At 44.3% G+C, this 23,489-nt stretch overlaps 1 protein-coding gene across 2 annotated transcripts; it reads right to left on the minus strand.

The window, feature by feature from the left end:
• Positions 1 to 1,511: 1,511 nt before the first annotated feature.
• LOC134284906 (facilitated trehalose transporter Tret1-like) lies at positions 1,512 to 23,009 on the minus strand. 2 transcript variants are annotated; one of them, XM_062844447.1, is made up of 3 exons: positions 22,834 to 23,009; positions 9,530 to 10,147; positions 1,512 to 2,866 (listed from the first exon to the last, which is right to left on the minus strand). In XM_062844447.1, the coding sequence occupies exons 1-3, from the start codon at positions 22,855 to 22,857 to the stop codon at positions 2,015 to 2,017; spliced, it is 1,494 nt and encodes a 497-aa protein (XP_062700431.1). In that variant the 5' UTR covers positions 22,858 to 23,009; the 3' UTR covers positions 1,512 to 2,014. The 2 variants fall into 2 exon arrangements, with proteins under 2 accessions (XP_062700431.1, XP_062700429.1); XM_062844445.1 differs by lacking the exon at positions 22,834 to 23,009 and adding an exon at positions 10,228 to 10,674.
• Between the last annotated feature and the right edge of the window lie 480 nt (positions 23,010 to 23,489).

The following is a 23,489-nucleotide window of genomic DNA, read 5'->3' on the forward strand; positions in this document are numbered from 1 at the left end:
TCACCATACACGCACATCTGGCTTTGTTATCGTAGCCGTAGAACAAACTTCTCGAACGACTCATCCGGTCCTTGTTCCAAGTTTCAAAATATGTGCCTTTCACGGGGTAGGCACTTAAGAGGCAAAAAATAATCGCCCAAAAGCTTCATCGCTGCTTTATAAACGTCGGACCCATCCGACACATCTAGGTCTTCTTCTCCTTTTAGGTTGAAGTAGATGTCCTGCACGTCGCTGCCTACATAGTGGAGTGAATATGACCTTTTTCTAGCTGCGACGGTGACGTTGTTCACTTTGAGAAAGATTTCGAACGGCCGTTTCCATTTCTCCCAGCGACATGACACGGTCGACGTGTCGCTAGGATCAAACTTCGACACTGCAGATCCAGCCAATCCATCCATATCGAACCTTTCAATGGTTCCTTCGTTCTGTTTCGCGCACTGTTCCGGATCACACCAGCTTGTTCACAAATTTCACGTCAACTTTCGACTCGAATTGAATCGATTTTTCGATGACCGCGATGACGAGGCTCTAGTTCACCTCCGTCGCCAAATGTTACCGTGATTTCCCTCCCGTGTTGCCAGTTGACTTATCCGCATTTAACACTGAGAAACAAAACTAGTCCATAATTCCCGATTAAACTTCCAACCACCACGAAACTTGGGATAGTATTGCGAATATTTTGTAAAGTTTTTCATTCGTCGTGCAGTTTGCGCGCTGGGCAGTTACGCGCAGCTTCATTTAAGTTGCGCGCAGCCAATCAGAATCGAGAAACCAAACGCCTCCGTTGCGCGCCAAAGCTACATAGAGCACGTTCCCATTGTCTGCGACCAAAACAAACATCGAAGCGTCGTGACGCTCGCCCATCGGCTGATTGTTGTGGTTGAGAATTTGCGTGGAAGGGTGATTTAACTCATTATGGTCCCTGTTGAACTTTGTTTTAACGAACGAAAATCAAAACAAATATTTATGTAATTGACCATAATTTCATTGAATTTGCTTCTAGCTGTTGCGCACAGTCTTGAGCTGATCAGTTTTAAGCAGAGCTAATGCGGACACTGTCTGTTACATGAGATTTACCCTGGCGCACAACTGACTGACAGATTTGTAAAAGTGTGAAACTAAGATTATTCTTGCAAGGCGCAATATTTCGGCATGGCGATTTTTATGCATGGCGACTAAATTGCAGTGCGACTGTAATCCGCCAAAAAGTATGTAAGCGCCATGAGCAACATGCTATTAAAGCGCTAATAACACGAAAACTTTAACACATACTATGACATACATGATCATAAGTAACAAGCATGCAACGCTTGTAGAAACAATAATGAAATATTTCAATATCGTTAACATAAACACAAACAAAAATTTCAATAACTTTTAGTCTGTTGATTTAATTTTCTTTTCGATTACAGTGTGTCCTAGTAGTTCAAAACCCTATCTGAATGATTCCTCGTTAAACCCAAGGGTCAATCATATGACGGTTTTCTTTCCCAATAATGTTTTCGAACTCATCAGTTTTCATTGTTTTATTGTTTAATCATATTTCGCACAAGGGGTCCACCATACGTCAGTAACGTTGGACAGTCGACTAACGGAATACCACATGCACTAATTTGCCGGCTCTACCAAGTACAATGGACCCCCTTAAAACTGTTACACGATTATGATAACGACGTAACATGACATTCCCGACCTGAAATTCGGAAGTGGATTTACACAGTTAATCCTCGTGATGGTTGGATATGTTGCTATCACTCAAATCTCTCTCGTGAGCACTCACAATGCACTCATCCGCTACTTTGCTATACATAAATTAGTATCGTTAACATTAAAAAAATCGATAATACATATCAGTAGCAAACCGGGCCTCTGCCTCTCTCTCTCTCAGTCGAGTGAAGTGATGTTTCAGTTCCTTAGACTTTCGGCTTAGCAGTATATCTAGTAGAGTTGGCCTCAAACGTTGGAAAGTATGTACAATATAAATATAGCCTACAATCGGAAGTGCCCGCACTTCTTAACGGGTTTCGGGTTTCTCGTCGTCCTCCATCGCTGGATTGCTGTGGCCACTGGAGCGTCGCACCTTTTCACCGGACAGCATCCGCTGAATTTCCGCCAGGGTGATGCCCTTGGTTTCCGGGACTATGAAGAACACGAATACGGTGCCGAGGAGTGATAGGCCGGAGAACAACCAGAACACTCCGGCGATGCCGAGGGCATCCCGAAGGTTGGTGAAGACCTTCGTTACGAGGAAAGCGAGCAGCCAGTTGAACACACCGGCCAGAGGGCTGACGTAGGCCTTGACGTTGTTGGCGAACAGTTCGCCGACCATGAGCCACGGAATGGGTCCGAAACCGATGGAGAACATGGCAATGAACAGGCACACGGCCAGGACCGGGAGCCAGCCGAGGTTTGCCACCTGGGAGGCGTCGTCTTCCTTGAGCTGGAAGTACACGGCGAGGAGGATGGTGGAGACGGCCATGAAGAAGTCCGAGATCATCAGCAGGATTCGCCGGCCGGTTTTGTCCACGATGAACGTGGCGAGGAGTGTCGCAACGACCTGGATGACTCCGACGATGATCGTGGCCGCGGTGGCTTCCAGTCCGGTGTTGGCATCGTCGAAGATGGTCGTGGTGTAGAAGATGACGGCGTTGATACCGGACAGCTGCTGGAAGAACATTAGGCCAAGGGAGATGATCAACGCCCGGATGGTGGCACGCTGCTTGAAGCCCTGGACGAAGGTGATTTTATCCTCGCGAATTTTTGCGTCTTCGGCTTTCAGTTCTTCGATTTCGGCCCGTTCGTCGTAGCGGTTGCCGCGGAGCCACTTGAGGGATTTGGACGCATCGTCCTCGCGATTTTTTTCGATCTAGAAAGAAAACGGAATGTTGGGTTAATTTGAATGAATTATGTTTTGAACATTGGCGGAATCACTGTAAGGATTTTTATTTTTCTACTCTTTTCCAGACGGATTCTCTCCAAGAATCTTGAAGGATTCTCAACAAGAATTCCGAAAAATTCCCTCCAAGAATCCTGAAGGAGTCTCTCCAAGAATCCTGAAGGATTCTCTCCGAGAAACCAGAAGGATTCTCTCCGAAGAATCCGGAAGGATTCTCTCCGAAGAATCCGGAAGGATTCTCTCCGAAGAATCCGGAAGAATTCTCTCCGAAGAATCCGGGAGGATTCTCTCCAAAGAACCCGGGAGGATTCTCTCCGAAGAATCCGGGAGGATTCTCTCCGAAGGATCCGGGAGGATTCTCTCCGAAGAATCCGGGAGGGTTCTCTCCGAAGAATCCGAGAGGATTCTCTCCGAAGAATCCGGGAGGATTCTCTCCGAAGAATCCGGGAAGATTCTCTCCGAAGAATCCGGGAGGATTCTCTCCGAAGAATCCGGGAGGATTCTCTCCGAAGAATCCGGGAGGATTCTCTCCGAAGAATCCGGGAGGATTCTCTCCGAAGAATCCGGGAGGATTCTCTCCGAAGAATCCGGGAGGATTCTCTCCGAAGAATCCGGGAGGATTCTCTCCGAAGAATCCGGGAGGATTCTCTCCGAAGAATCCGGGAGGATTCTCTCCGAAGAATCCGGGAGGATTCTCTCCGAAGAATCCGGGAGGATTCTCTCCGAAGAATCCGGGAGGATTCTCTCCGAAGAATCCGGGAGGATTCTCTTCGAAGAATCCGGGAGGATTCTCTCCGAAGAATCCGGGAGGATTCTCTCCGAAGAATCCGGGAGGATTCTCTCCGAAGAATCCGGGAGGATTCTCTCCGAAGAATCCGGGAGGATTCTCTCCGAAGAATCCGGGAGGATTCTCTTCGAAGAATCCGGGAGGATTCTCTCCGAAGAATCCGGGAGGATTCTCTCCGAAGAATCCGGGAGGATTCTCTCCGAAGAATCCGGGAGGATTCTCTCCGAAGAATCCGGGAGGATTCTCTCCGAAGAATCCGGGAGGATTCTCTCCAAGAATCCGGAAGGATTCTCTCCAAGAATCCGGGAGGATTCTCTCCAAGAACCCGGGAGGATTTTCTCCAAGAATCCGGAAGGATTCTCTCCAAGAATCCGACAGGATTCTCTCCAAGAGTCCGGCAGGATTCTCTCCAAGAATCCGGCAGGATTCTCTTAAAGAATCCGGCAGGATTCTCTCCAAGAATCCGGAAGGATTCTTTCCGAAGAATCCGGAAGGATTCTCTCCGAAGAATCCTGAAGGGCTGTCTCCGAAGAATCCGGAAGGATTCTTTCCGAAGAAATCTGAAGGATTCTCTCTGAAGAATCCTGAAAGATCCTCTCCAAAGGATCCTTACGCATTTTCCTCGAAAATTCGAAAGGATTCTCTCTAAGAATCCGGAAGGATTCTCTCCAAGAATCCGGAAGGTTTCTCTCCAAGAATCCGGAAGGATTCTCTCCAAGAATCCTGCAGGATTCTCTCCAAGAATCCGGAAAGATTCTCTCCAAGAATCCTGCATGATTCTCTCCAAGAATCCTGGAGGATTCTCCCCAAGAATCCTAGAGGATTCTCTCCAAGAATCCTGGAGGATTCTCTCCAAGAATTCGGGAGGATTCTCTCCGAAGAATCCTGGAGGATTCTCTCCAAGAATCCGGGAGGATTCTCTCCGAAGAATCCGGGAGGATTCTCTCCGAAGAATCCGGGAGGATTCTCTCCGAAGAATCCGGGAGGATTCTCTCCGAAGAATCCGGGAGGATTCTCTCCGAAGAATCCGGGAGGATTCTCTCCGAAGAATCCGGGAGGATTCTCTTCGAAGAATCCGGGAGGATTCTCTCCGAAGAATCCGGGAGGATTCTCTCCGAAGAATCCGGGAGGATTCTCTCCGAAGAATCCGGGAGGATTCTCTCCGAAGAATCCGGGAGGATTCTCTCCGAAGAATCCGGGAGGATTCTCTCCGAAGAATCCGGGAGGATTCTCTCCAAGAATCCGGGAGGATTCTCTCCAAGAATCCGGGAGGATTCTCTCCAAGAATCCGGGAGGATTCTCTCCAAGAATCCGGGAGGATTCTCTCCAAGAATCCGGGAGGATTCTCTCCAAGAATCCGGGAGGATTCTCTCCAAGAATCCGGGAGGATTCTCTCCAAGAATCCGGGAGGATTCTCTCCAAGAATCCGACAGGATTCTCTCCAAGAGTCCGGCAGGATTCTCTCCAAGAATCCGGCAGGATTCTCTTAAAGAATCCGGCAGGATTCTCTCCAAGAATCCGGAAGGATTCTTTCCGAAGAATCCGGAAGGATTCTCTCCGAAGAATCCTGAAGGGCTGTCTCCGAAGAATCCGGAAGGATTCTTTCCGAAGAAATCTGAAGGATTCTCTCTGAAGAATCCTGAAAGATCCTCTCCAAAGGATCCTTACGCATTTTCTTCGAAAATTCGAAAGGATTCTCTCTAAGAATCCGGAAGGATTCTCTCCAAGAATCCGGAAGGTTTCTCTCCAAGAATCCGGAAGGATTCTCTCCAAGAATCCTGCAGGATTCTCTCCAAGAATCCTGCAGGATTCTCTCCAAGAATCCGGAAAGATTCTCTCCAAGAATCCTGCAGGATTCTCTCCAAGAATCCTGGAGGATTCTCCCCAAGAATCCTAGAGGATTCTCTCCAAGAATCCTGGAGGATTCTCTCCAAGAATCCGGGAGGATTCTCTCCGAAGAATCCTGGAGGATTCTCTCCAAGAATCCGGGAGGATTCTCTCCAAGAATCCGGGAGGATTCTCTCCAAGAATCCAGAAGGATTCTGTCCAAGAATCCGGGAGGATTCTCTCCAAGAATCCGGGAGGATTCTCTCCAAGAATCCGGGAGGATTCTCTCCAAGAATCCGGGAGGATTCTCTCCAAGAATCCGGGAGGATTCTCTCCGAAGAATCCGGGAGGATTCTCTCCGAAGAATCCGGGAGGATTCTCTCCGAAGAATCCGGGAGGATTCTCTCCGAAGAATCCGGGAGGATTCTCTCCGAAGAATCCGGGAGGATTCTCTCCAAGAATCCGGGAGGATTCTCTCCAAGAATCCGGGAGGATTCTCTCCAAGAATCCGGGAGGATTCTCTCCAAGAATCCGGGAGGATTCTCTCCAAGAATCCGGGAGGATTCTCTCCAAGAATCCGGGAGGATTCTCTCCAAGAATCCGACAGGATTCTCTCCAAGAGTCCGGCAGGATTCTCTCCAAGAATCCGGCAGGATTCTCTTAAAGAATCCGGCAGGATTCTCTCCAAGAATCCGGAAGGATTCTTTCCGAAGAATCCGGAAGGATTCTCTCCGAAGAATCCTGAAGGGCTGTCTCCGAAGAATCCGGAAGGATTCTTTCCGAAGAAATCTGAAGGATTCTCTCTGAAGAATCCTGAAAGATCCTCTCCAAAGGATCCTTACGCATTTTCTTCGAAAATTCGAAAGGATTCTCTCTAAGAATCCGGAAGGATTCTCTCCAAGAATCCGGAAGGTTTCTCTCCAAGAATCCGGAAGGATTCTCTCCAAGAATCCTGCAGGATTCTCTCCAAGAATCCTGCAGGATTCTCTCCAAGAATCCGGAAAGATTCTCTCCAAGAATCCTGCAGGATTCTCTCCAAGAATCCTGGAGGATTCTCCCCAAGAATCCTAGAGGATTCTCTCCAAGAATCCTGGAGGATTCTCTCCAAGAATCCGGGAGGATTCTCTCCGAAGAATCCTTAAGGATTCTCTCCAAGAATCCGGGAGGATTCTCTCCAAGAATCCGGGAGGATTCTCTCCAAGAATCCAGAAGGATTCTGTCCAAGAATCCGGGAGGATTCTCTCCAAGAATCCGGGAGGATTCTCTCCAAGAATCCGGGAGGATTCTCTCCAAGAATCCAGGAGGATTCTCTCCAAGAATCCGGGAGGATTCTCTCCAAGAATCCGGGAGGATTCTCTCCAAGAATCCGGGAGGATTCTGTCCAAGAATCCAGGAGGATTCTCTCCAAGAATCCGGGAGGATTCTCTCCAAGAATCCGGGAGGATTCTCTCCAAGAATCCGGGAGGATTCTCTCCAAGAATCCTGAAAGATTCTCTCCATGAATCCGGGAGGATTCTCTCCAAGAATCCGGGAGGATTCTCTCCAAGAATCCGGGAGGATTCTCTCCAAGAATCCGGGAGGATTCTCTCCAAGAATCCGGGAGGATTCTCTCCAAGAATCCGGGAGGATTCTCTCCAAGAATCCGGGAGGATTCTCTCCAAGAATCCGGGAGGATTCTGTCCAAGAATCCAGGAGGATTCTCTCCAAGAATCCGGGAGGATTCTCTCCAAGAATCCGGGAGGATTCTCTCCAAGAATCCTGAAAGATTCTCTCCAAGAATCCGGGAGGATTCTCTCCAAGAATCCGGGAGGATTCTCTCCAAGAATCCGGGAGGATTCTCTCCAAGAATCCGGGAGGATTCTCTCCAAGAATCCGGGAGGATTCTCTCCAAGAATCCGGGAGGATTCTCTCCAAGAATCCGGGAGGATTCTCTCCAAGAATCCGGGGGGATTCTCTCCAAGAATCCGGGAGGATTCTCTCAAAGAATCCAGGAGGATTCTCTCCAAGAATCCGGGAGGATTCTCTCCAAGAATCCGGGAGGATTCTCTCCAAGAATCCGGGAGGATTCTCTCCAAGAATCCGGGAGGATTCTCTCCAAGAATCCGGGAGGATTCTCTCCAAGAATCCGGGAGGATTCTCTCCAAGAATCCGGGAGGATTCTCTCCAAGAATCCGGGAGGATTCTCTCCAAGAATCCGGGAGGATTCTCTCCAAGAATCCGGGAGGATTCTCTCCAAGAATCCGGGAGGATTCTCTCCAAGAATCCGGAAGGATTCTCTCCAAGAATCCGGGAGGATTCTCTCCAAGAATCCGGGAGGATTCTCTCCAAGAATCCGGGAGGATTCTCTCCAAGAATCCGGGAGGATTCTCTCCAAGAATCCGGGAGGATTCTCTCCAAGAATCCGGGAGGATTCTCTCCAAGAATCCGGGAGGATTCTCTCCAAGAATCCGGGAGGATTCTCTCCAAGAATCCGGGAGGATTCTCTCCAAGAATCCGGGAGGATTCTCTCCAAGAATCCGGGAGGATTCTCTCCAAGAATCCGGGAGGATTCTCTCCAAGAATCCGGGAGGATTCTCTCCAAGAATCCGGGAGGATTCTCTCCAAGAATCCGGGAGGATTCTCTCCAAGAATCCGGGAGGATTCTCTCCAAGAATCCGGGAGGATTCTCTCCAAGAATCCGGGAGGATTCTGTCCAAGAATCCAGGAGGATTCTCTCCAAGAATCCGGGAGGATTCTCTCCAAGAATCCGGGAGGATTCTCTCCATGAATCCGGGAGGATTCTCTCCAAGAATCCTGAAAGATTCTCTTCATGAATCCGGGAGGATTCTCTCCAAGAATCCGGGAGGATTCTCTCCAAGAATCCGGGAGGATTCTCTCCAAGAATCCGGGAGGATTCTCTCCAAGAATCCGGGAGGATTCTCTCCAAGAATCCGGGAGGATTCTCTCCAAGAATCCGGGAGGATTCTGTCCAAGAATCCAGGAGGATTCTCTCCAAGAATCCGGGAGGATTCTCTCCAAGAATCCGGGAGGATTCTCTCCAAGAATCCTGAAAGATTCTCTCCAAGAATCCGGGAGGATTCTCTCCAAGAATCCGGGAGGATTCTCTCCAAGAATCCGGGAGGATTCTCTCCAAGAATCCGGGAGGATTCTCTCCAAGAATCCGGGAGGATTCTCTCCAAGAATCCGGGGGGATTCTCTCCAAGAATCCGGGAGGATTCTCTCAAAGAATCCAGGAGGATTCTCTCCAAGAATCCGGGAGGATTCTCTCCAAGAATCCGGGAGGATTCTCTCCAAGAATCCGGGAGGATTCTCTCCAAGAATCCGGGAGGATTCTCTCCAAGAATCCGGGAGGATTCTCTCCAAGAATCCGGGAGGATTCTCTCCAAGAATCCGGGAGGATTCTCTCCAAGAATCCGGGAGGATTCTCTCCAAGAATCCGGGAGGATTCTCTCCAAGAATCCGGGAGGATTCTCTCCAAGAATCCGGGAGGATTCTCTCCAAGAATCCGGGAGGATTCTCTCCAAGAATCCGGGAGGATTCTCTCCAAGAATCCGGAAGGATTCTCTCCAAGAATCCGGGAGGATTCTCTCCAAGAATCCGGGAGGATTCTCTCCAAGAATCCGGGAGGATTCTCTCCAAGAATCCGGGAGGATTCTCTCCAAGAATCCGGGAGGATTCTCTCCAAGAATCCGGGAGGATTCTCTCCAAGAATCCGGGAGGATTCTCTCCAAGAATCCGGGAGGATTCTCTCCAAGAATCCGGGAGGATTCTCTCCAAGAATCCGGGAGGATTCTCTCCAAGAATCCGGGAGGATTCTCTCCAAGAATCCGGGAGGATTCTCTCCAAGAATCCGGTAGGATTCTCTCCAAGAATCCGGTAGTTCCTGTCATACAATATACATATAAAATACAGAAAACTAAGCTTAGTACCAGGCTGTACCCTAGTGAGGACGTTACGCCAAGAAGAAGAAGATCTGATCTTAACATAGTCAATGCCAAGCGCTATCAAATTATACTTACAAAGTAGTGAGGACTCTCCGGCATGAAGAAGAAGATCAATCCGAACACAAGCGGAATCACTCCGCAAATGATGCTCAGCACCTGTACGTTCACAGCGGCACCGACTCCATACACGAACAGGATACCGATGGTGACCAGCAGCTGGAAGAATGTTCCCAGCGTTCCCCGAATCGAAGACTGCGCAATCTCAGCTGTATAGGTCGGCGCAGCAATACAGAACGCACCTCCTCCGATACCGAGGAAGAACCGCCCAACCATCAGCATGGCCACGTTGTTCGCAAAGATGATCAGCAACCAGCCGAGCAGCAGCGGCAGAACCATCGTCAACATAGCCCACTTCCGCCCAATCATCTTCATCAGAATCCCAATAGGGAAGCACATCAGCGCCGCACCCAAGTTGGCCATCGACCCAATCCAGGAAAAGTCCTCGGTACTGATCGGGAAGCCGTACTCCTGCTTCTGCACCAGTGGAATCTCCGCCGGCGAGGTCCACCCGAGGAAGGTACCGGCCGCCAGGGCACCTCCGGACGCGGCCAGCCCGGCAATGTACTGTGGCAGCTTCCGGCCGGACTCACCGGCCACGTTGTTCACCACGAAGCTGCTCATCGTTTCGCGCGTCTGAAAAAGGAAAATGGTTCGCAAAGTTAGTCAGTTGTGGGTAATTCTCGATCGGCGTGTAATCCACGCGCAGTAGGTACATCATCATCCGGGTGTAAAGTGGCGGCACCGTATGGTCGTGATCCCGAAGCCGCTGATGGGGCAGTCGCTGCTGGGATAGCTGCAGCGATGAGTGGAGTGCGCTCATCATCGGGATTCGTCATTTACGATAAGATAAAAGTGTTATCTATTCAGCGAGGGTAAACTCAATCAAAGTTTGAATGATCGGTCTATCGATTGCCCACCAACAGTGTGGGGGCTTACGCGATGACGCTCGCTCTCTAATCACATAGGCTATTGTTACGGTTTGGGGGACGATAATTTGATTCACTTTTCAAAGTGTATGCAAAAAAGTAAGAACACCGTTGCCGTAGTTAACTTCTAAATGAGTCGATCAATCAAATGCTTATTCTGTTTGTATAGACATTTGTCAATAAAAATTAGATAAAATGTTATTTTCAATGTTTTGACGCAGTCGACGTAGCGGAGGCAGATACTGATGAGTTGCGAATTCTTTGTATAGTTTATCTTGTTATGGTGAATCGTTTGTTTTTGTTTTCAGTAGTAAGCCTTGTTCGGCTGTGTTTGTGGCCCCTTTTTGCATTCTTCCAATCATTGCACGCATTTCTGTAAGTGTATTACTGAAAGCAACACACATACAGCTTCAAACGATGAATGGCACTCGTTCATTCATGACAGATTTCATTCATTTGCATTTTAGTACAACGTTCCCAGGCGCACTGGCAACACTTGCGAATCGGTGTGAGCATTTCGCGCGCTTTGATCGATGACACGTGCTCGCTGGTTCACATCAATTTTTACAAACTGTGCCTTTAGTTGGTAATGATTTGATTAATTGTAAGTTTAGCATAGTTAGTGATTGTGTTTGGAATATTCATAAAGCTGTAGATTTATGTCCTACAGTAACCACCGAAGACTTGAACTAGCTTTTCACACTCCTGTTCATTTGGTGTTTGGGTACTTCTGTCTATCTTTCAGAGCTTATTGGCAATGAAAAGCTGTCAAATGGCCCGGGCTACAAAGACGAGGTCATCACAGATGCAGCAACTGTGGATCAAGCCACCGAAAAATAGAGGAACCTGAGCATGGCGTACATCGACTACAAGATAGCGTACTTCTCATAGTACTGCAGTTGTAGAAGCTAGACGAGGACGTCATCAGGTTAATACAGCATGCGATACGGATTTGGACCACGTCCCTTAAATTACCGACGGAATACATAGCTGTGTTACGGTCCAAAACTCTCAGCATCAGGAGGAGGATATTCCAAGGCGATACCTTTAGTCCGCTATGGTTCTACCTTGCAATGAATCCCCTCAGCAGAGCACTTAAATAAAGCAAGTAATGACAATCGACTGAAAAGTGGGAAAAGGAGCACAAGAATCATCTACACAATCTTTATGGATGACCTAAGCTTACTGCTGTCATGGTGATGCCTTATATACAATATAACATATAATGTACATAGCATAGTTATTTATTTCTTATAGATTGCTGCGATGCATTTGGCCGTTGGAGACGAACGTGGAATATCGTGCTGACCAGAGAAGTTGTTATAGAGATGCGCGAAGACTGAAACCAAAGGTTCCAATTGAACCGTCACACGTGGTCCCAATCCAACATATCTAAATACCAAGGTAAGATATTCCCGCAAATGTCAATAACGAGACCCACTAACACATTTGCGTTAGTTATGAAAAGTTTGTGATTTTACTCTAGAATGTCATTATTTCTGCAAAATTTGTGAAGTTTTATTAGTTTGAACGTTTCTAAATGCTGTAAAACTATGTTTAGAACCAATTAAAAAAATGTTGTCATTGATTTTCAAATGGCGATATTTTCTGATTTATTGCATGGAAGTCACGTTTTATCTAGTGAGATGCCTTTTAATAATTGCCACTATGATGTGAGAGCCTAATTTATCATAATAGTTTGCTAAATAGTGATGCGCCCATACAAATCTGCACAAATTTCATAACTATTTTTTTTGCTTTTTTCCTTTTCTCTTTAATACATAATAGTTGGAGTATATTACCTTGGTATTTAGATACGTTGGTCCCAATCGAGCAAATTCAAGGAAATAGAAAAACATGGGAAACAAAGCGCAACATGAAAGCACATGAAAGTGTGTTAGTGCAAAGCATGACGTCACTTATTTGCATGGCATCTTATGGACAGATCAGACAAACACGCACGTGAAAACATAATTTTGTTTACCGCAAAAATTGATTGTTATTGGGAGTGATGTAAATAAACATAACCAAAATCTTCTTCGCGCTTCTCTATAACAAATTCTCTGATGCTGACCACGTGGTTTCCGGAGCGGTTTGGGCGCGAACATAAGCTGTTTACGGAATCCGTACAGAGGCTGCATCAATTGTTGCAGCTTTTCACGGTGTCCAGCAACGGCATTCCGATGAAGTTCGGAATGTCGGTGAATCCATCTTCACTGGGGTCAGGTAGTGGATGCCAGCTGCTTCCGCGTCAACGAACAGGAGAAGATTCAGAATATGGTTGAAGGCGAAGCGTACAAATGCCTTGACTTCCTGAAACTCTATTCGCCACACAACGATCAAGAAGGAGCTACAGGACAAGTTCTTGCATCGTGTCAAACGAGTGGCGTTCATCAAGCACCGCATACGCCATCCATAGTCGTCCCTGTCACGCCCAGTATGAGGAAGAGGCGTCACCGTGTTTCCCAGATCCAGCATCTGTGGCCATAATTCTTGGAAAATCAGAACCCTCACGAAATGTACCGCACTGTTTGTGAAGCTGGCCACGGTTACAGCGCCCTGCATCTGGCGCAGAAGGATTACCAGCTGAATTGCGACATCAAGACCGTTGACGAGATGATCGTAACGTGGAAGCAGAAGCAGTTCAATGGGGCGCACCCTCGAGCACATCGATAAGGCAGCGTCGAACGCGCGTGGCTGGTGCGGGGTGACCTCTTCTTGGAAACAGAAGGTTTCTCGATAGCCATCCTGGACCGGGTAAATGCGACGAAGAATTACCAGTGGTGGTATTTACATATAGCACGAAGACGTAGTGGACCGCTGTACCACTGTAGAACGTGCAACTCAGTAAGAGAAAAGATCAAGCATGTCGTTGCGGGCTGTTCAGTGTTAGCTGGATCAGCCTACCTTGATCGTCACAACGAAGTTGCCAAGATTGCGCACCAACAGCTTTCTTTAGAGCACAACTTGATCGTCAGATTTGTAACCTATAGGTACTACAAGTACCAGTTTGACCCAGTTCTGAAAAACAGTTGCATAAAGCTGTACTGGGATCGCGAGATCCCACGGACGTTCTCTTTCGTGTCAACAGGCCAGGTACTGTGGTATAGACAAAAAGATAAATCAAGTAATGCTTATCGACATCGCTGGACCATTGGACCATAATGTCCAATCAACGCTTTTTAGCCAGATAACTAAGTATCACGACCTACAGGAGGAGTTGAAGGAGATGTGGCACCAGGAGGACGTCCACAAGTACAGGTTGTCCTCTCGAAAACTGGAGTTTTGGATCCCCTAATTTCTACTCTTGACAAGCTGGAGTGAATGAAGAATCTGCATAACGTCCTGAAAGCGATGATTCATGGAACCTGTAGTATAGTAAGGAAGTTTCAGAATCATTCCATTCAACTGGATCTCTGCGTTTGCCGCTGAATGTAATATCCGAGATGCCCTCCAAACCATATCGATTGTTCACTCGTTTACACAGCTCGCTGAGTCCCGCAGACCAGGTTATATTTATGCACTTTTACATGATTTATGCATCTTTTTATGCCCTGCATACAAATGATGTAATGATGGCAAATGGCGGTAACCATAACATGTTTATAGAGTTGAGCAGAGGGAGGCTTCAGGGGCGTTTCAGAGGACTACCATGAGATCTTAGAGCGTTTTAAGGGGATCCTAATGAGTTTCAGGTAGGTACCAGGAGATTTCTGAGGGGCATTTCAGAGTTTCTCAGATGCCTTCAAGGACCCCAAGGATGGGATTTCAAGGGCGATTTAGATGACCTCAGAGGCCTCAGGAGTATGAAATGGGTTTCGGGGCTGTGCCAGAGGGTCTCAGGGGCGATTTAGGGAGTTTCAGAGACTATCGGAGATCACAGGGACGATTCAAGGAGGACCCAAGGAGTTTCAGGGGGTACCAAGAAACCACAAGAACGTTTCAAGGGGGTCCCAGGTTGTTCGCGCAAGGGCAGGACCCATTTATTGATGTGATGTTACGGAGTAATTAATTTGGCGGAGTATGCGGCACCTTGCCATTGCAATGGTTAAGTACGGACTGGTTTATTTATTCTTATCGTATACTATACCTACACATACAAATACAGTTAATATACAGTGGACATGACATTTCAGAGGGTCTCAGGGGTGTTTCAGAGAGTTTCAGAGAGTACCAGAAGATTTCAGGAGCGTTTCAAGAGGGCCCCTGGGGTTGTCAGGAACTATTGATAACTCCGTGAAACGCCCTGAGGCCCTCTGGAACTTCCTTGGAACCACCTGAGACCCTACCCAAGTAACACACTTATCACAGAAGAGTCACGGCGGCGGGGCGCAGGTTTTTATTGCGCAGAAGACACTATAACTTACTTCTAGCAAGTAAGTCTATATTTCTTAGATGTTAGTCACAGTGACTTTTGAGCAACAAAAACCTCCGCTGCTGTGACAAGTGTGTTACTTGGGTTTTAAGCATCGCAAAGGTCACCTAGAACCAACTCCCTGAAACACTTCTGACAAACTCTGGAGCCTTCATGGAACCTTCTGAGATCTTTCGAAGTGTCCCTAAGGCCATCTGGAACCTCCCTGAAACGCCTTTGAAACTCTTTGAGACCTCATGGTATCTCCTGTAACTCCATGAAACGCCTCTGAAACTTCCTGATCCCTCATGGTACCACCTGAAACTCTCTGGGACCCCTTGATACTCCTCTGAAATCATCTAAAGCCTGTATCCGCAATAATCGGGACACAGAAGAACGAATGTAGCTCTGTAATGAGTCGGTAAAATTGGCCAAAAAATTAACTGAGAACTCTTTGGTGTATGTTTATTATTTGAGCCAAATTTCATAAAAATCGATGCATTACTTTTAACTATGGATGAAAAACAAACAGACGTGGTTTTAAGCATTTTGTACAATCATGACCAATTTTCATTCGCATAATAGATGGTTCTTTTACGCTACAGTTCAAAGTTCTGTGATGATAATGAATATGAAATTTCGTTAGCAGTTATGGTACATCAACTTTGATCAATTGATTTGAAAGCTACTGGTGTTGGTAAGGGTTAGTGTCAGTGAAAATTTTTCGTGTATTTCATGTACGATGTTTGCATATTCATAACTTTTGAATTTCTCTGGCAATTTCCATGAAATTTTTACAGAAGGTAGTTGATTATGTGTATATTATGCCAGCAACATTTGATGATTATTGGTATAGTACTTTCAACAGTACAATCGAAACAAGGATGCTGACTAATTGCTGTCTAAGGGGCTAAAATCACGTTCAGTCCCAATACAAGTTTCGACTATAAAATTGTTTATAGTGCATCGATTTTTTTGAAATTTTGCCTATGCAACAAATGCAGATTGAAAGGATTGTGTTCAAAATTCCAGCCATTTCCTTTGCCAAATTTAAAAGTTACAGCGCTGGCAAGCAAAACTAGGGGCTGTACAAAATTCAATTGCGCGTGTTCAACTGTTTCATTGCTACAACAAAGAGTACTGTACCGATTCACACGAAATTGTGTAGGTGAAATGAACACATCTTAAGATATTATTAGGCAAAATTTGAACAATTTTAATGTATCTATTGCAGAGTAACAGCTGTGTTTCTGTGTCCCGATTATTGCGGATACAGGCTTCAGTAGCCCCTGAAACTCTCTGAAACGCCTCTGATGCTCCCTGAAATGCCTCTGAGCCCCTCAGGAACATCCCTGGAAGTCGCTAAGATGCTGAGGCCACCGGGAATCCCTCTAACACCATTAGAAGTACCTCTAAGACCTCTTAATGACCCTTGAAACTTCCTGGGACACCCTTGGCATGCCCCCGAGATTTCCTGGAATCTTTTTGAAACGCTTTCCGGATCTACTGGTCGCAGGGAATGAAATTATCGATCACGATCGCGATCATAGAAAACTCTCTCAAACGCATTATCGGCGAAAAAAGATGTGCGATAAATTCAGACCCGGTTTTCTCCCGAGAATGTGTTATCGCTCGTCCCGCAGCGCTGAAAATGGATTACATATCACCAGCAATGAAGCCGATCTGGTTCGCTCTCTGCACTTTGTTCGCTTTTCCGTATGGCCGTCGCCACCAAAGGTAGCTTTTATGAATCAAATTTCTTCCTCCTTTCGAGCAGTTTGTGTGGTCGCGTGGTTATGGTGCGCACTAAGAAACATTTTTATGGAGGGTCTAGGTTCGAATCCCATAGGCAGCACAATTTTTGTTATTTGCCTCCAGATAACTATCGCGATAACCGGCGAGGAGATAAAGTTGGATTGCGAAAATGGCAAGAGCGATTTCCAGTTTTCGGCTATTTTTAGTCGTGGACAACAGCAGCGAACAATAAACATTCCTCGCTGGAAAAGGGATCGTTGAATTGTTCGGTTGCTTTGAAAACGCCGATTTTCGTCTCAATTTGCTGATAATTTCATTCCCTGCTGGTCGCCCCTGAAAACCTCTGAAATTCTCTGGAGTTTTCCTGGAACCCCTTGAGAAGCGTCACTGAGGCCACCTGAAATCTTCCTGAAACTCCCCTAAAAACCCTTGATGCGCCCTTGAGACCTTGTGGAGCCTCCTTGAAACGCCCCATGAGATCTACTGGTACCCCCTTAAACTTCCTTAAACGCCTTTGAGATCCATTGATGTGCTCATAAGGCCACATGGAACCCCCTGAGACGCCCTGTAACGTCCTTGAAACCCTATCGGATTCCCATGAAGGCCGCTGAAAACCCCTTGAAGCGCCTCGGAGGCTTCCAGGTACCCTTTCTAGAATCTGTTGGGACTGCCTGAAACGCCCCTGAGATCTCCTGGTACCCCCCTCAAACACCTTGACACGTCCCTGAGATCTCCTGATAGCCGCTCTGAAAATCCTTAGAATGATTTCTGGAAAATCCTCTTTTCAAATACCTGAAAGATTTTCTAGATTTTCTGCATTACAGGAATTTTTGGAAGAATATGTGGACGTATTTCTGATGGGCTATTTGAAGAAACAAAAAGAAATATTTCTGGAAAAACATTTTAAGGGATTACCGCAGAAATTCCTATGAAAAAGTTTTGGAGAAATTTCGAAATGAAATACATTCTGAAAGATTCTGTAGAGAAATTCCAAGAAGTATCTTTGGAGAAAATTCATAGACAGGTGCAGAAGAAAATTCTGAAGGCATTTTCTTTTGTGAATTTACAATAGAATTCCTGGGGAAATTTCCAAAGTAATCGGTAGGGAAGTTCCCCAAAGAATTATTGGAAGCATCTTTGAAGCAAACCCTGCCAAAAAATATGATCCTTATCTAAAGAAATTGCTGAAGGATTCCATTAACTCTCCTTTGGCATTAGGGCCATTTTTTACCCAAAGCGTACACTACAGCAGCGAGTTGCTGCCAACTTGATGTAAAAGAAAGCTTCATGCTTAATTGAAAGAACTGCTAGAAGATTCTCTAAAAGGATTCTTTAGAGAATTCCTGATGGAATACGTGGAAGACTTTATAAACGAATGCCTAAAACTACAAAAAAATGAAGATATTTTAGAGGAATATCTGGAAAAAATGTTGGAGCATTTCTGAAGGAACCACTGGAGGAATTTTTCAAAGGAGAATTTATGAAAGAATATTTTGATAAATTCCTGAAAGACTCCATGAAGCAGGTTTGGAAAGAATTGGGAATTTTTGTTTAGAATCCTTGGAAAATTTTTTGAAAGAATCTCTCGAAGAACTTTAAGAGCAATAAAGGAAACTGTTGAGAAATTTCTGATGGAATCTTTGGATGATTTTTTTAAACTTTGTTCTAAAATACAGTTAAAGCTGAAGTATACAAGAAAAATCCTTGCAAAAAAATCTGGAGGAATCTCCAGAGAAATTTTTGAAGGACACTCGAGAGTATTCGTAGTGAAAATCAATGAAGAAATTTCTGAAGCAATACATGAAATATTCTCTTGAAAAATCCATTCGTAAATTTTTGAGAGGAAGATATTCTTAAAGGAAGCCCTGGAGGAAGGGTGTCGAACCACTTGGGCTGTGGCTGGTATTTTGGAAGCATTCCGCTACAACTCAGTCAATTTCATACCAATCAAGTAGATTTTTTATATATGGTCAGATACTATACATATCTCACCGCGTACAAAAAAAGTCTCAGTTGGTGGCAGAGCCAGGTGCCTAAAATGTATTAGCATAAGTTAAAATACACAAAAAAAAACAAAAAAAAAGGTGCCTAAAACAGAGGAAGCTTCCTGAAGTATATTTTTTGCAGGACTCCATGAAAAAAATTCTAAGGGAGTTCTTGTATATATTTCTGGAGGAATCTCTGAAGAAACATATCAAGGAACTCGATGAGGATTTTTTTTCAATTCTTTCGGCAATATTTCTTTGGATGATCTTGTGGAAAATTCGTTCAATTTTTCAGAAAATAATTTGAGATTTTCTTTAGCAATTTCGGAAATTCTTTTGGGAATGTCCCAAGCAACTTTGAAAAATCTTAAGACAATATTTTGGGGGAATTTTTGCTTAATTCCTGTAAACGCACTTTCGAGAATTAATTTGGGAATATGTTTTGGCAATATTTTAAAAACTTACTTCGGAGACTTCTAAAAAAATATATATATGGAAATACCTTATTTTTTTTTTGGGAAGTAATCACCGTTAACTCTTTTGAAAATTATTTTAAGAAAAACGTGCTAATTAATCTGTTTGTTTTATTTGTCACTGTCTTAAAAAAATTCTTCAGCAATTCTTGTAGGAAATACTAGTTTTTTTTTTTTTTTTTCGTCAATACTTTGGGTAATTTCTTCATTTTTTCACAAATTATTTAAAAATTTCTCCGGCAACTCTTTCGTGGAGTCCTCTAAAAAATCTTAGGAAGTTTCCATGAAAGTTCCGTTGAAATTGACTATCGCCATTTATTTGAAATGTCTTTGAGATGTTCTCCGGTAAGTTATTTGAAAACACGTTCGGAAACTTCTTAATAAATATTAGGTTCCTATTTAAATAATTTTGTCTGGACTTCAGTAGTAATTTACACTGGTAAATTGTTGGAAATTCCTTTGAGATTTCCTCTGACACATTATTTCGGATTTTGTTATAACTTTTACGGCAATTTCAAAAAGAATCCAACAGAAATTGACTTGAATTTCAAATGATTTGAAAAAAAAAAGTTAACTGAAAAGCAATTCTGAGGGAATTCTATGATTAATTTCAAGAGGTTTTTTTAGAAGGTCTTATTGAAGATTCCATGGTAGATTTTTTAAAGTAACCACTGCAGAAATTTTGTAAGGATTCCGTAGGAGATTTTCATTAAAATCCGTGGAGGATTTTCCAAAAGAACCCATAGATGAACAATAGATGATACGTATGGTTGATTTTTTTTAAAAGAATTATTAAATAAATTTCTAGAGAAATCTCGGGAGAAATTATTGACGGAACCTCTCGAGGAATTTGTTGAAAATTTCTTCGAAGAATTTCTACAGCGACCAATGGAAGATTTTCCAGGAAAATTCCTAAGGAATTTTTAAAATAATTTCTGGAGGAATTTTGGAAGAATTATTTAAAGAATGGAATCCAAAGGAATCAATGGAAAATTTTCTAAAAAAATGCCTAGATAAATTTTTTGATAATCATCAGACTAATTTTTGAATAAATTCCTGGAAATCTTTCTGAAATCCTCTCTGGAGGCTTTTCAGAATAAGTTCCTGCATGAATGAAAAAAAAAAAAAACGAAAGAAACCAATCGAGAACTCTCTGACGATTTTCTTTGAAAAATTTCTGAAGGAATCTCAGGAGCAATTTCTATAATTCATCCAAGAATTACCTTGATATATTTTCATACAGAATCATTTGAGGAATTTCCGAAGAAATTTCTGGTGGAACTTCCAAGGCTATCCCTGGAGAAAACTTCCGAACGAATCCTTCGAAGTTTTTCAATAGACTATTAAAGAGCTCTTGAGGAATCCACGGAGACATTTCCAAAGGAATCTATGGGAAAAGTTCTTAGGGGAAATTTTAGAAGATTTTTATGAAAACCCACCGGAAAAAGTGTGAAGGAATTTCTGAAGAAATTTTTGAAGGATTTGCTGGAGAAATTTCAGAATATAAATCTGGCGAAAGTTTGTGAGCAATCCCTAAAAAGGGGCCATCCATTAAGTACGTCACGGTCCTAGGGGGAGGAGGGGTTTGTGAAAGTGTGACAAGCAATGTATTAAGTATAGGAAAAACCCGTACGAAGGGGGGAGGGGGGGTTGAAAATCCCAATTTTAGCGTGACGTACTTAATGGATGCTGCCAAAAATGAATATAAGATTTTTAGAAAAAATCCTTGTAAGATTAACTGCAACGAGGTTTGAAGGAATTCTTGAAAACATGTTTAAAGAAATGTTAAGAAAAAAATCTTTAAAAGTTTATTTTAAAAGTTTTTTTTTTATAAAACCCCGGAAAATTTTCAGCAGTAATCTCAAGATTAAGTAAGTAAGATTTTCTAAATGGATCTCTGGAGAAATTTTTAAGAAATATATAGAGAAGCTTTTGAAGGAACCCTGGCCGATTTTCTGAAAGAATGAACTGAAGAACGCCCTCTGAGGTCTCTGGAGGGAGTGGGGGGAGTTGTTTTTCATCAAAAGAACTATTCACTCAGTGAATATCTTAAAGTAACATCGAAGAAGTTTGTGCTATCAGTTTCAGATTTTTTTTCAAAACTAACTAGCGTTAGCGTTAGCGTAGTTACGGTATACTTCGTAGATTGGATACTAACGACATTTATGTTCCTTTTTTTCAAAACTAATAGATACACAAACTCTTGACGATCCAGTGAAATGTTTCACATAAAAATCATATTATAGGTGAAGGTTATAAAAAAATCAACGATTGCACTATCATTTTAGTTACAAAATGTGTAATAAGTTGGTGTATGAATAAATGTGTGTATGAAGTTTTACTGCTCACTTGTGGCACCACATAGGTGAATGTCCTCAAAACATAAAACAAATACACCATGATTTAAGACAGAGCCCTTCGCCATATAAGGCAAACCGCACTTCGGAAGCATGTTGTCCATATGTCCAACTGCACTATTTCACTTTCCCTTTTCATTCCAATTAGATAGACAATCCACAACAGATCAATGCAGTTCATGTGCAATAATGCAGGCAGACCCGTCCGTCATTGTCCATTACCCAACCAACCGGTACTCGCGCGCGCGCCCGCAAATGTTAACATAGACGAAACCATTTTTATCGCCCGCCAAGCCAACATACCTCCGACGACGCGATGTCGGATTTGCAGTTGAATGGCCGAACTAACTTACGGTCGCACCAGCAGCCATAACATTCCAAGATATGTCCGTCCATTTATGTTCAATGTTCATGTTCACTCTGGTGTAAGACCTGACCAAGCACAACAGGCGAATCGTGCACTCTTATTTGCAGAAAAATTTACTTCTGCAGTTCAGGTTTCCACTAATCTATTAATGGCCATTATCGCATCGCATACCCGTCCCCTAGCTCAACGAACTTGAATCGCAGAAAAGCGAGTGCACCAAGGCACAAATCACGTCTCGCCGATAGTGAAAAGCTGTCTTTCTTCAGTTAAATCATTGTATTAACTGGCAGCATCAAGTCCGGTGTTCCGTGTAGAGCACGACCACTTCTCTTTCTTTATTAGTTTATGATTTACTCCCTTCGCGTCTGGGTTAGATTTACTGGTGTTACGAGTGGTAGGCTGTGACCATAGAATCATATCATACTTAGTAAAGCCCCATCGCCAGAAAATGTCGAAAACCTTTTGAGTCTGAACCAACGACTTCCAGATGACACTACAATGAACATTAGAACGAAATCAGTGGAGTCGAGTAAAACACCCAACGGGTTTGAAGTCTTTTTCTGGGAAAATAGCCCAAATGTATGCAATCTCATACTTTCAAATTTTCACAGCTAGATGGTGCTGTCTTTAAAAACAACTTTACTCAGAACTTGCAGTTTTTCCTGAGTTCATGAGCATAACACTTTTGAAACTGACATCAACGATGATGATTAAAGTCTTCATAATTCTCCGAAGCCTCTGGGAGTATGAAATCATCACATTCAATGGACTCATCTAGACTTTCTGATGATTTCTGATGCATTCAAGTCCTTAAAACATCTCAAAAATCTTTTCTCGTAGCGTTAAACATCTGGATTTGCAGCAGCAGCTCCACCGCACGCGCGTGCCTTTTTTCTCAGCTTGCGCCAGTTTTGCGGCATTTATTCGCATGACAACCCCGCCGTGCACCTCTGTTATCATTAGCCGCATTTTCTCACGAATCGCGCAGCTCGTTCCACACAGCTGATGATTGAAACAAACCCCGCCCGCTCGCCGTTTCTAATTGGTGGAAATTTTCCACCAAACTCCCCGCCGCCACCGCCGCCGCTAGTGGAAGACCTACCCTTTTCAAAAAGGACTTCACCATCTCGGATCACTTTCTCGCGAACACGTTTTAACGGAAAAATTACTTGGACTACGAACGATCAAGACTATTTTGAACGACTACGACGACCGGATACGACCGGAGTGTTGCGGTGGAACGATCTGCACCGTAGCGCGGTTATACTGGGACTGCCAGTCTGGGTGGTGATCGCGCAATCAGAGCTCGGGTCGGGATTGGAACAGCAGCAGCTCAGCAGCAGAGGCTCGACACGGCGCGCGATGGCTGGACTGTGGCGAACTGCAGAAAATTGTTTACGTGCGAATTCTGCCGAACGTGATGACGACGCGACACGGAGCGATGGGGGAGCACCTCCCCGAAGCTAGGGCTTGGGAAAATGAGTTTGAACCACGCAGTGGTTCCCAATTTGATCGAGGTATGGGAATATATGCTACTCGGGAAGGTGGGGTCATCAAGAATTGACTTACACAAAAACGTATTTATGTAGTATATTGATGAATATGTAGTCTTCTTGGGATACTCTAGATGTTCCAACCTACCCTGAAAATCAATCCTTCAACTCTCCATGAGCAACTTTGAACGTTTTAGCAACAAATAAGAATCATCCAAATTAAGTTGGAGTTCAGATCTTCAGCTCTATACTCGTAACAGTAGTT

This window comes from Aedes albopictus, chromosome 1, assembly GCF_035046485.1.
Source record: "Aedes albopictus strain Foshan chromosome 1, AalbF5, whole genome shotgun sequence".
Classification (NCBI taxonomy): domain Eukaryota; kingdom Metazoa; phylum Arthropoda; class Insecta; order Diptera; family Culicidae; genus Aedes; species Aedes albopictus.

What these genes read in the sequence shown, in the direction of transcription:
- LOC134284906 (XM_062844445.1), bottom strand. Translation starts at nt 10,350, where the DNA reads ATGACGAATCCCGATGATGAGCGCACTCCACTCATCGCTGCAGCTATC. An exon ending in CTTTACACCCGGATGATGAT is followed by an intron (nt 10,148 to 10,227) that starts GTACCTACTGCG and finishes TTCCTTTTTCAG; the next exon opens with ACGCGCGAAACGATGAGCAG. An exon ending in CGGAGAGTCCTCACTACTTT is followed by an intron (nt 2,867 to 9,529) that starts GTAAGTATAATT and finishes TTTTCTTTCTAG; the next exon opens with ATCGAAAAAAATCGCGAGGA.